A 12,841-nucleotide genomic window follows, 5' to 3' on the forward strand; every position below is an offset into this window, starting at 1 on the left:
ATGTCAGAGGTAAGTCTTTTACACAGAGATGGTGGGCGTCTGGAATGCATTGCTGGGGGTGGTGGTGGAGGCTGGTACAATAGGGGCATTTAAAATATTCTTAAACAGGTACATGGATGTAAGAAAAATGGATGTGAGGTAGGGAAGGGTCAGATTGTTGTGGAATGGTCACGTAGATTGTGAGCTGAAGGGCCTGTCCTGTGCTCTATGTTCTCTGCACACCTTGTAGGCTCTGAAGGCATCGGTGGAAGTGAAGTGCAAATGTCATGGAGTGTCGGGCTCGTGCTCGGTGAAGACCTGCTGGAAGGGCTTGCAAGACCTCAGCAGCATTGCTCGGGACCTCAAGCTGAAGTACCTGTCGGCCACCAGGGTGGTGCACCGGCCAGTTGGCACACGAAAGCAACTGGTGCCGAAGGACATCGACATCAGGCCCATCCTGGAGAACGAGCTGGTGTACCTGCAGAGCTCCCCCGACTTCTGCTCGAAGAATGTGAAGCTGGGGTCCAATGGGACTCAAGAGAGGTAAGATACTCATGGGGAACATTGAACAGTGCAACACAGTGCAGGGCCTTCAGCCCACGACATTATGCCGACCTACTCCACCTCAATCTAATCCTTCCTTCCTTGGTCCATAACCCTCCACTTTTCTCTCTAGGCAGCACGGTTAGTGCAGCAATTAGCATGACGCTATTACAGTGCCACCCACCTGTGGGTTTGAATCTGGGGATGGGGGTCTGTAAGGAGTTAGCACGTTCTCCCCATGACCTGCATAGACTTTCTCCGGGTGCTCCAGTTTCCTCCCACATTCCAATGAAGTAGGGGTTGGTAGGTTAATTGGTCACATGGATGTAATTGGGCAGCGTGGGCTCGTGGGCCGAAATGGCCTACTAACCATGCCGTATGTCTAAATATTTTCAAAAATTAAATTTAAAGAGAGTAAAGTTTCCAGTGGGTAACTGAAGTTCAAGTTTATTATCATCTGATTGTGCATTATATAACTTGATGAACAGCGGTGCACACTGGAAAACACGCAATACATCGCACACAAATCAAAATAAATAAATATTTGAGAGGATTTAGTTATAGGATACCGTTCATCACTCTCACAGCCTGTGGAAAGAAGCTATTTCCTAGCCTAGCCGTCCTGATGTTGATGCTCCAGTACTTCCTTCCTGATGGCAGTGGGTCAAAGATCCTGTGTGGTGGATGATAGGGGTCTTCTTTATCTCAGGATTAGCCATGGTCTTAATGCTTGGTGAATCAGGCTCGACGGATATTGTGCATGACCACTGTGGCAATCACCCATGTCCTTAATGACGTGGATATTAATAACTCAGACAAACAACCCCGATGTCTTAAATAAACAGCTGGATCAGAGTGGTGCAATGCCATTACAGCGCCAGTGACCCAGAATCGAATTTGGTGCTGTCTATAAGGAGATCTCTCTGTGTCCATGTGGGTTTCCTCTGGGCGCTCGGGTTTTCTTCCACATTCCAAAGACGTACGGGGTAGAGGTTGTAAATGAAAGGCCTCTTACCATGCTGGATATCGGCGTGGGAACTGGCCATTCAGCCCAACTTGTCTGTGCTAGCCAGTCCTATTCGCCTACAACCAATCTGCTGGAGGATCTCAGTGAGTCCAAAGCAGTATCAGTGGGAATAAAGCGATTGGTCACCTTTCAGGCCAGAGGCCTTCGTCATGACCCTAAACGTCAGCCATTTTTTTCCCTGCCACTGACGCTGTTTGACCTGCTGAGACCCTCTGGCCTCTGCCCGTTACCTGCTGTTCCCGACAAAGGCTACAGCCCAAAACGTTGACTGTCTCCTGCCTTCCACAGATGCTGCCTGACCTGCGGAATCCCTCCAGTGCTTTATGAGTTGCTCCACTCGCCCATCATCTGCAGTCTCTCGTGTTTACCTGAGCTCCTCCAGTAGATTCAGTCGGCCTGCTTTTTATCCAGAACCCTGACCAAGGGCCTACTCCCCAAATGCCGCATGCCTTCTACTTTCTATAGAAGCCGTGTGTCCTCTGAGTTTCTCCTGCACCTTTTCATATTCAAGATTATTTTATTGTCATGTATTAAAACCAAAAAAGTAATATTACATGAAACTTTTTTCAGTCTACTGTAAGGCACTGGGCAGAAATGGCCCCTTACAGTCAGAGAAAGGGAGTCCCCTCCATCAGTAGATCTTCATCTGGTGCAGCACCACCTTGAAGGCAGCTCTCAATAAAAACAAAAGTTGAATGGAGAAGGCCTGTGAGGCGGATCCAGCACTGCTTTCTTACTGAGCAGCGTCAGGAGCCGTCTTCCGGAGGTGAGGGGCGAGTGGGGCAGAGAGAGAGAGAGAGAGAGAGAGAGAGAGAGAGGATTTAACAATTAGTCCTATTAGCAAGTCTTTGACACCAGTAGCAACATCACAATGGGTCTAATGCCTAATTACTCTTTGGAAGTAAAGTATTAATTAGAGCTTTTCATCAGGAAAACCAGAGATTAACAAGAGTCTTCGCCAAGTGTTAATGATATCCTGTTACTTTTGTCAGAGGGAAAAATGTGTGAGAAGCACAAAAGCTGAGGAAGACAAAAGAAATGTTGTAGGAAACTCTCAGATCTTTCACTGCTCCACTAACCTTCACAACAGTTCACTTCATCTTGGAGTCCTACGCAGACTGGAAATAGGCTCTTTGCCCAAACTTGTCCACGTCAACCAAAATGTCCCTCCCGCCCTAGTCCCACCTGCCTGCGTTTGGCCCAACCCCATCCAAACGGTGCAATAATACTGACCTCAACCACCTCGTCCGCCAGGTTCCTGTTAAATTTCTCCCCTTCATCTTAAACCTATGGTCCTCTATTGACCAATTCCCCTACTCTGGGCAAAAGACTGCCATGATTTTGGACCCCTCTAGGAAATTTCCCCTCACCCTCCTGTGCTCCATGGAATAAATCCCCTGCCCACTCAACCTGCCCCTGTAGGTGTAGCTCACCACCCCCACCCCACCCCCACCCCCGCCGCCGCGCCCAACCCGAGTCCTGGAAACATCCTCGTGAATCCTCTCTGCACCCTCTCCTGCTTGACAACAACTTTCCTGCAGGACAGTGACCAAAGCTGAGCATAATGCTCCCAAATGAGGTCTTGTGTGTGAGTGCAGTGGGGAAGCAACCTTCAAGGCCTTCTGGAGCCCAGCCCTTACATAGAGGAACTCGCATCACACTGATTTAAGCATGGACATGTACTTCTGGTCTGTACCGCAGAGAAGGACCCGTGATGCTATCTTTGCCGCAGCTGCTCCACTGACTGTGCGTAACAAGCGGAGCCGGTTGGCCGCTACAAATATGTGTGCCGTCACAGTCTCACGAACCAGATTATCTCTCCCGAGAGTGGTCCCCCTAGGCACTTTTAGACAGCTGCTGAGAAGGAGAACATTTGCGCAGATTTTCTGCTCCACTGGAAGAAGGCCATTTCATGTCAGGCCTCCGCCTGGAGGCTGGCTACAAGCGTGAAGAGAAAACATTAAACCTACCTTTCACAGAGCCACCCTAAAAGGCTGATCCTGCACTGCATTCACACCGAGCGGCGCCTTGTTGCGGCCTCTGGAGCCGTTGGAGGTGGGGCGACTGGTGCCGTAGCACCACCCGTCATAAATACACGGCAGAGCACTGGCTGTCTTCCCTACCCATAATCTCCCAAGCTCTGTGATTCCCAGAGCAATTCCAGATGCGTGAGGGATTATGGGTAAGGAAGATGGCCATTACTCATCCGCATTTTGAGCCGCAGAGAGTGGCCCCGAAGGGCCAGGTGAGGCTGTTACAGCCTGCACCGGTCACCCCCAGACAGCTCCTGCTGGCTCCGACAGCTCCCCGCTGTCCTGATGGCTCCCAATGCCCTGTCAGCTCCCGCTGCCCCACCAGCCTCCACTGATGGCTCCCGCTGCCTCAACGGCCCCCACTAACAGCCCCCACTGCCCCAACGTCTTCCGTCCTCTGCTCCTGCCTTGAGGGGATCATGGAGGGAGAAGGGTGAGGGTGGACATGGACCGCGGGCAGACAGCATCATCAGCTCACCCTTAACCAACACAGTGGCTGTACATTCAGGTCAGGTGGTGGAGCGCAGCACTGCCGATTATCCTTCCCCGAGAAGGGTTGGAATCGGTGCCTCAGAGCCGGCCACGGCGCATTCAGAAAGGTATGTCTTTAGGCGTAAGGACAAAGAATCTCTGCCTTTACAGACGGGTGTTTCCCCTGCTTGAAAGTGCCTAGTGTAAAAATGTCATGACGGAATTTATTTGCTAAATTCCATTCCGTGATTTTTCCCCCAACACATTGTTATGGAGCGGCTGCAGTCTAAATTGACCACAGGCACTCTGTAAGAAACAGGGCTAATGAATACGACGTCCACCCACATTCAGCCTCCGACAAACTCTGCAACACAGGAACGCAGCGTAAAAGTGCTTCCTGTGTAAGCGACCACTCCAGAGGTAAGTATTATAGAATTTTCCTTTATTTCTGTGTAAAAATCATATCTGATATATTTTCAAGCCCCATCATGTATTCTCTCTCCCTTTTCCTGTAACACCCTCCAGCCTTGCGAAGCAATGTGAAAACTGTGTTCTTTCATTTCTGGTCTCTGAAGTCCCCGTCATTGCTCCGTTGGAAGCTGTACCATTAACTTTTGGCTTAAACTACAGAATTCCTTCCCCGAACTCTCCACCTTGCTACCTTCAAAGTCTCAAAAACAGACACTATTGACTGTCATGTAATAAAACAGAAATATATGACACAAAATCGCCTTTAGTCTACCAGAAGGCAAAGATTTTCCATTAGCATTACCCAGCACCCCTTACCGTCAGAGAAAGAGAAGCAAAAGAGAGTCCCCTCCCCCACCACCCCCCCTTACCCATGTCACCAGGTGTCCATGGATTCACCTCCAGCCTCCATTTTAGTTCAAACCATTGGCAACTCGGGCCCAGATCCAAACCTCTGATTTGATATGGAACGGAGGCCCTTCGGGCCCTCAGCACTCTCTCGAATCCCAGTTCCAATACCTGGTTCTCATGAGCCAGTCTGCAGCAGCCGGCAGCCTGGTGTTGGTCCATTGACCTCGAGTCTCCAGCGGCCCACAGTCTGGCGTGTGTCCAGTCTCCAGTGGCCCACAGCCTAATGTGGGTTCCTCGCCTGCAGGCCGCCAACAGCTCACCACCTCTGTGTGTTTTTCAGCCGCAGAGCCCCTCGGTGGTTCTCCACCATGGTTTCCGGCCTTAGGGCCACCTACTCTGCTTTTCCTTCTCAGCTGGGGTGATCCCCCCACCGCCCTGCACCAGTACTCTGCTCTCCTGGAGTCTTCAACCTCTCATGACTATTCAGCCCATCAAGTCAGCCCTACCATTCAACCATGAGCTCAACCCCACAGCCCGGCCATTTTGAATGTTGAAAGGCACGTACAGGGTAGATGTAAAAAGGTTGTTTCCCACGGTGGGGGAGCCTTGGACAAAAGGGGACAACTTCAGAATTGAAAGCTGTTTGCTTAGGACAGAGATGTGGAGGAATTTCTTCAGCCTGAGGGCAGTAAATCTGTGGAATTTGTGGTCACAGGCAGTTGTGGAGGCCAGGTCGTTGGGTGTATTTAAGGCAGAGATTGATAGGCTCTTGATTAGCCAGGGCATCAAAGGATATGGGGAGAAGGGGTGTGGGACTGAATGGAAACATGGATCAACTCATGATTGAATGACGGGGCAGACTCGATGGGCTGAATAGCCTATTTCTGCTCCTTGGTCATGTAATCTGTGTAAACCTGTTTCTGCACCTATGTCTTATGACCACCCACTGATCTTGTGAACTGCACTGCCAGTGAGAGTGTTCAAGTTTATTGTCACATGCACTGAGGTCCAGCTTGTCATCCCATACACAGTGCATCAGTAAAAACACAATACAGAGGGATCAAATAGGACAGAGCAAAGCCAGCACTATATTACTCGTGTAAGGTTCATTCAGGAGCCTGATAACAGCAGAAAGTAAACTGCCCTTGAATCTGGTGGTGGGTGATTTCACACTCGTGAATCTTCTTTCTGATGGGCAGTGAATACAGTGTGGCCTGGGTGAGATGTGTCTTTATGTTGGCAGCTTTTTTAAGGCAATGGGAAGTGTAGCTGGGGCCGATGAAGGGGAATGGGGTTTGGTTGAGGGTCTCAGCCACATTCACAACCCTCTGCAGTTTTAAATTTAGACATGCAGCAGGGTAACCCTTTTAGATCACGAGCCCATGCCACCCAAATATACCCAATTACTTACTTTGGCTTGGCTTCGCGGACGAAGATTTCTTCTTTGGCTTGGCTTCGCGGACGAATATTTATGGAGGGGGTAAATGTCCACGTCAGCTGCAGGCTCGTTTGTGGCTGTCAAGTCCGATGCGGGACAGGCAGACACGGTTGCAGCGGTTGCAAGGGAAAATTGGTGGGTTGGGGTTGGGTGTTGGGTTTTTCCTCCTTTGTCTTTTGTCAGTGAGGTGGGCTCTGCGGTCTTCTTCCAAGGAGGTTGCTGCCCGCCAAACTGTGAGCCGCCAAGATGCACGGTTTGAGGTGATATCAGCCCACTGGCGGTGGTCAATGTGGCAGGCACCAAGAGATTTCTTTAGGCAGTCCTTGTACGTCTTCTTTGGTGCACCTCTGTCTCGGTGGCCAGTGGAGAGCTCGCCATATAACATGATCTTGGGAAGGCAATGGTCCTCCATTCTGGAGATGTGACCTACCCAGCGCAGTTGGATCTTCAGCAGCGTGGATTCGATGCTGTTGGCCTCTGCCATCTCGAGTACTTCGATGTTGGTGATGAAGTCGCTCCAATGAATGTTGAGGATGGAGCGGAGACAACGCTGGTGGAAGCGTTCTAGGAGCCGTAGGTGATGCCGGTAGAAGACCCATGATTCAGAGCCGAACAGGAGTGTGGGTATACGCTAATCTTTGTGAGGTTTTTCAGTTGGTTGTTTTTCCAGACTCTTTTGTGTAATCTTCTAAAGGCGCTATTTGCCTTGGCGAGTCTGTTGTCTATCTCGTTGTCGATCCTTGCATCTGATGAAATGGTGCAGCCGAGATGGGTAAACTGGTTGACCGTTTTGAGTTTTGTGTGCCCGATGGAGATGTGGGGGGGCCAGTAGTCATGGTGGGGAGCTGGCTGATGGAGGACCTCAGTTTTCTTCAGGCTGACTTCCAGGCCAAACATTTTGGCAGTTTCTGCAAAACAGGACGTCAAGCGCTGAAGAGCTGGCTCTGAATGGGCAACTAATGTGACAACTAAAGCGGCATCGTCTGCAAAGAGTAGTAACCAACACCCATATAACCATATAACCATTTACAGAGCGGAAACAGGCCATGTTGGCCGCACCGGTTATGTTTTTGTATGGTGGAAGGAAACTGGAGCCCTCGGGAAGAACGTACAAACTTCTTACAGACGGTGCAGGATTTGTACCCCAGTCCTGGTCGCTGGCGCTGTAACAGCGTTGCGCTGACCACTACGCTAACCGTGCCGTCTTACGGTCTTGGGGAGAGCAGTTCCCGTCCCACACAGAGGTGCACCAAGATAGGATACTTTCAATGGTATCCCCCATAAAAGTTGTTGAGTTGATGCAGGGGATATGTTAGCTTCCTCAGGCTTGGAAGATTACAGCACAGTGCAAGCCCTTCTGCCCTCGATGTTGCATCAACCGCTATATTTCTACCAAAGAAAAGGCACTAAACCCTTCCCACCTTGTAATCCTTTATTTTCCTTTCATCTACATGCCCGTCTAAGAGTCTTGAAAATGCCCCTATTGCTCCAGTCTCCACCACCACCCCTGGCAAGTCATTCCTGGGTTGGTGGTGAAGGCTGCAACAATAGGCGGAGCCTGATGTCTCCCCTCAACTTTCTTACCTTCACTTTGTCAGGATGTCTCCTGATGTTTGCTATTCCCACCACGGGATAAAGGTAAGGGGTTGCTTAAGGTGGGATGTAAGCGGGAAGGGAAGGTTGAGAACCACTGCTCTGGACCCAAATGTTACTGAAATATTTTGCTTGATAAAAATGGTCATTGGCCCATTTCCTTTAAAGTTCTGAAACCGTGCACATAACGAGTCAATGAGGTACGATTATAGTTTTCAAACTTTTTATTTCCACCCACATCCCACCTTACTAATCACAGAGCACTGATGGCAAAGGGATTACTTAAAGTGGGATGTGAATGGAGAGAAAAAGGTTGAGAACCACTGGACTACCTTATCTGTGCTTCTGAGATTAATGCCCCTTTGAAACCAGGGAGGAGGGTTGGGCACTGGGCTAGTGGAAGGTCGGTGTTGAAGATAGGCAGGTCGGGAGGGTGGGGGAGGAGAAAGAAAAGAGAAGGAGGGGGGGTAAGAATTCTGTACCTCTCTATGACCATGCAACTTTTACATCCAGCTGAGAGAGAAAACAGTTTTCTCGGTTTAACTCAACATCTTAGAGCTGAAGGAGTCGAGTCCACCCAAGATCTTTGTCACTTTCTGCGAGGATCTGACCTCGTGAATCATGGCTTCAGCTGAGCTGATTGTTCTCATATCCTCTTCCACAATGACTGGTTGCACTGACCAAAACACACAAAGACCGAAAGATAACCAGACATTTTCAAGTTGTGGAAGGCTATTGGAGTATACACAGAATCTATATCAGTTACAGGCGTGGGAAGAGAAATGGCAGAGAGAATTTTAATTCAGGCAAGTGGGGGAGGAGGAGAGGAGCGAGGGAGCGGGACAGGGGGAGGAGCACAGTAGGTGAGAGGATACAAGTGGGAGAAGCTGAGGTGATTGGGGAAGAGCTTTTGGATAGGAGAAGGAAGGGAAGGGGTTGGGGAGTTGGAAGTAGGGAGACAGAGAGGTATGGAAAGAGATGGACTGAGGAGGAGGTTACAGGACATTGGAGAAGTCATCTAGCTGGAGACTGCCAAGATAGATTGTCGGGTGTTGTTCCTTCAATTTGTTTGGTACATTTGGCTTCATTGGACTGGGCATGGAGTACAAAATTATGGACGTCATGTTGCAGCGATATAAAACTTTGGTGGGGCCAGACTTGGAGCCTTGGGTGCAATTCTGGTCACCCCATTACAGGAGGGATGTGGAGGTTTTGGAAAGGGGACAGAAGAGGTCCATCAGGATGCTGCCTGGTTTAGAGGGTATGAATTATGGGAAGAGGTTGGACCAACCTGGGTTGTTTTCTCTGGAGCGTTGGAGGCCGATGAAAGACCTGATAGGAATCGATAAAATTGTGAGAGGCATCGATAGTCAGAATCTTTTCCCCAGTGTAAAAGCGCCACACGCTAGAGCGATGGTTCTCAACCTTTTTCTTTCCACTCACGTAAGTAATCCCTATGCCATCGGTGCTCAGTAAGGGATTGCTTAAGGTGGGATGTGAGTGGGAAGGGAAGGTTGAGAATCACTGCTCTAGACCCAATTGTTACTGAAATATTTTGCATGAGAAAAATTGTCATTAGTCCATTTCCTTTGGAGGTCTGAAACCGTGCACATAACGAGTCAGAGGGTCGATTAAAACAGGGGTTTGCAAACTTTTTCTTTCCACCCAGATCCCACCTTAAGCAATCCCTTACTAATCACAGAGCACCAATGGCATAGGGATTACTTAAAGTGTATGTGACTGGAAAGAAAAAGGTTGCAAACCATTGCACTAGAGAATGTGGAGGGGGTGGGGCGGTGATTAAAGGACATCTGTCAGACAAATTCTTCTCAAACTGGGGACAGGAATGGGGTATTCAACCCACCAAGGCTGCCCTACCATTTAATATGTGCCTCAGGTCTCATCTCCTGACTTTTCCCCAAATCCCCATCCCTCTCATTCCCCGAGGACATCTGTTTAAGGTGAGGGAAGGAAAGTTTAGGGGAGGCGTCAGGGGTAAAATTTTACACGGAGAGTGGTGGGTGCCTGGAATGCATTGTCGGGGGAAGTGGGGGAGGTTGGAACAACAGGGACATTTTAAAAACTCTTAGACAGGCACATGGATGCAAGAGGGTTATGGGTGGCATGAAGGTAAGGGTGAGATTGTTGTGGAGTAGGTTCACATAGGTCAGCACAACATTGTGGGCCGAAGGGCCGGCAGCATGCTGTGACAATATACGTTTGACCTTTGAAGTATTTTTCCACTTCCCCTTTAAGTATCTCTAGTGGTCTCTCAGGGCCGTGCATCTACCCATTGTGTTGGACTGTTGGGAGTCCTTAACACAGAACTTGCATGTAAAATCTGGCCCCTTTGGTCCCAGTGGTTAAGGATCCTCTTTGACCCCCCACCCCCGAGATGTTTTTGACCGAACAGGATGTGATTCTGCCGAAACAGATGATAGATAATGTCCACACCGGATCCGTGTGACTCCAACAGGTTATAGACCCAACAGAGCCAGATATAAAAAAGTGCATTGAGAATTTACAGGTGATATTTCTAGAAACTAATCCCATCCTGACTCTTACTTTCCAAGAGGGTATTAAGGGAGGACAGGATTGCGAGTCTAGTCTCTGGCACATGCGTTGGAGGTTAAAAGGCTCACACTAGCTGGGAAACCCCTTCCTGAGTTGTACCAAAATTAAAACGAGCTCAGAATTGCCACTGTCAGATTATTACCTGCAGAGTGCCGTTTTTAAGAAGTTTGCACGTTCTCCCCGTGTCTGCGTGGGTTTCTCCGGGGGCTCCGGTTTCATCCCACCATTCAAAATGTTAATTTAATTGGGTTTAAATTGGGCGGCACGGGCTCGTGGGCCAAAAGGGCCTGTTACCGCGCTGTCTGTCTCAATTGAAAATGAACTTAAATCGAAATTCTCTGCATAATTCTATCGATTCTGCACGATTAAAACAGCACGTTTTTGTGCGCCTCTGACACTATGATTATATTGTATTGACGGTTGTTCTTTTCTTGTGTATCTTCTCTCTGGCAGACAGTGCAACAAGACATCCGATGGCAGTGACAGCTGTACCCTGATGTGCTGTGGCCGTGGCTACAACCCTTACATGGAGAAGGTGGTGGAACGCTGCCACTGTAAGTACCATTGGTGCTGCTACGTGACCTGCAAGAAATGTGAGAGGATGGTGGAGAGATACGTCTGCAAGTGAACCCCTTGTGCTGACCTCCCACTTCCTCCCCTCCTCTTCCCCCCCCCCCCCCCCCGCTCCTCACCACCCCCAACACCCATTGACAATCAATGACTTTGGGTGATTTTGGATCATCCGAAGAACACTGTTCATTCCACTCTGACGTCTCACCCCTGCCAATGTGTGTGTGTGTATATGTGTGGAGATCTCTGTGTACCACCAAGGGTGGGTAGCCCTCCTTGGAACATCTCATCCTACTTCCGTCTGGATTTTGAAGAAATGGACGGCGGAAATGGCCGGTGCGATCTTGATAATTCTTTGCGGTGAGTTTCCACTCTCTCTGAGCTTCTACCCACTCGCTTCCGTGAGGAAAATCAAGGCAGCCGATACTCGACGAGCTCTTCCAACTGACCGAAAACCAGCATTCCAAAATCTAAGAGGGTGATGCTTCTTCAGCAGAGCAGGAGCAAGAAATTGTATCATTATCCCTCAAGGCGTGGAAATCTGGGAATGGCGCTTGGGAAGGCAACGAGAGGGGAAGTGGTGGGGGGTGGGATGGGCACCAAATAATGTGCGGCAGAAGCTCGTAGTCAACCACGTGGGTGGTGCGTAGAGGTAGGAAGAGGGAAGAGGGAGTGATGCTCGGCAATATGCCTCAGTTCCACTGAGATCTTTGATTCATGGAGCTTTTTTGGCAATTATGTTGCCTTGGGAATGACCTCTCCCCCGTGATAAATATACTGTATATATATATATATATATATATTTTATACACATATATATATATATATATATATATATGTGTGTGTTTTTGTATTACTGGCTACAAAATAATTTTTCAAAATCTGAAAAAATTACTATTTATGAAACTTTACAATTGTACTTTTTGTGAGACTATAAGTACAGGTTTGTGAAAACAATGTCCTATTTTTTTTCTTCAGACTTTTAAATAAATACATTTTTAAAAACATTCCATGTTAGATTTCAGATTTATTGCCAGAGTACATACATGACATCAGACAACCCTGAGATTCTTTTTCCTGTTGGCATGGCAGAATTACTACTAATTGGGAGTGCAAAAAATAAACTGGTCACAATGTACATACATAAACAGATAAACAAACTGACTGTGCACTACAGAGAGAAGAAAATCAATAAAGTGCACATGTGAGAGTCCTTAAATGAGTCCCTGATTGAGTTTGTCGTTGAGGAGTCTGATGGTGGAGGGGGAGCAGCTGTTCCTGAACCTGGTGATGCCTCGACCTCCTTCCTGACGGCAGCAGCGAGAACAGAGCGGGTGCTGGGTGGTAGGGTCCTTGACGATTGCTGCTGCCCTCCGTCGGCAGCGGTCCCCATAGATGTTCTCGAGGGTGGGGGAAGGGTTTTGCCTGCAATGTCCTGGGCTGTGTCCACTACCTTTTGCAGGGCTTTACACTTAGGGGTATTGGTGTCACATCAGACTGTGATGCAGCCAGTCAGAACACTTTCAAACCACACATCTGCAGAAATTTGCCAGGGTTTCTGGTGCATTACTAAATCTCTACAAATGTCTGAGGAAGTAGAGGTGCTGACGCGCTTTCTTCAAGATGCCATTAGTCTGTTGAGTCCAGGAAAGATCCTCCAAGATAGTGACTCCCAAGAACCTCTCCATCTCTGATCCCCCAATGATCACTGGATCGTCCACCTCTGGCTTTCCCTTCCTGAAGTCAACAATCATCTCCTTGGTGTTATTTATTTCTTATTCTTTCCCTTCAAGT

At 48.7% G+C, this 12,841-nt stretch overlaps 1 protein-coding gene across 3 annotated transcripts in view; it reads left to right on the forward strand.

The window, feature by feature from the left end:
- LOC138740161 (protein Wnt-11-like) overlaps positions 1-12,019 on the forward strand; it is a 77,608-nt gene extending 65,589 nt beyond the window's left edge. For all 3 annotated transcript variants that reach the window (XM_069892557.1, XM_069892558.1, XM_069892556.1), the window contains 2 exons: positions 230-522; positions 10,931-12,019. In XM_069892557.1, coding sequence (XP_069748658.1) covers positions 230-522; positions 10,931-11,105 — 468 coding nt within the window. In that variant the 3' untranslated portion in view covers positions 11,106-12,019. The remainder of the gene's footprint in view (positions 1-229; positions 523-10,930) is intronic.
- The last annotated feature ends 822 nt before the right edge of the window (positions 12,020-12,841 follow it).

The sequence above is a fragment of the Narcine bancroftii genome, chromosome 7, assembly GCF_036971445.1.
Source record: "Narcine bancroftii isolate sNarBan1 chromosome 7, sNarBan1.hap1, whole genome shotgun sequence".
Taxonomy (NCBI): domain Eukaryota; kingdom Metazoa; phylum Chordata; class Chondrichthyes; order Torpediniformes; family Narcinidae; genus Narcine; species Narcine bancroftii.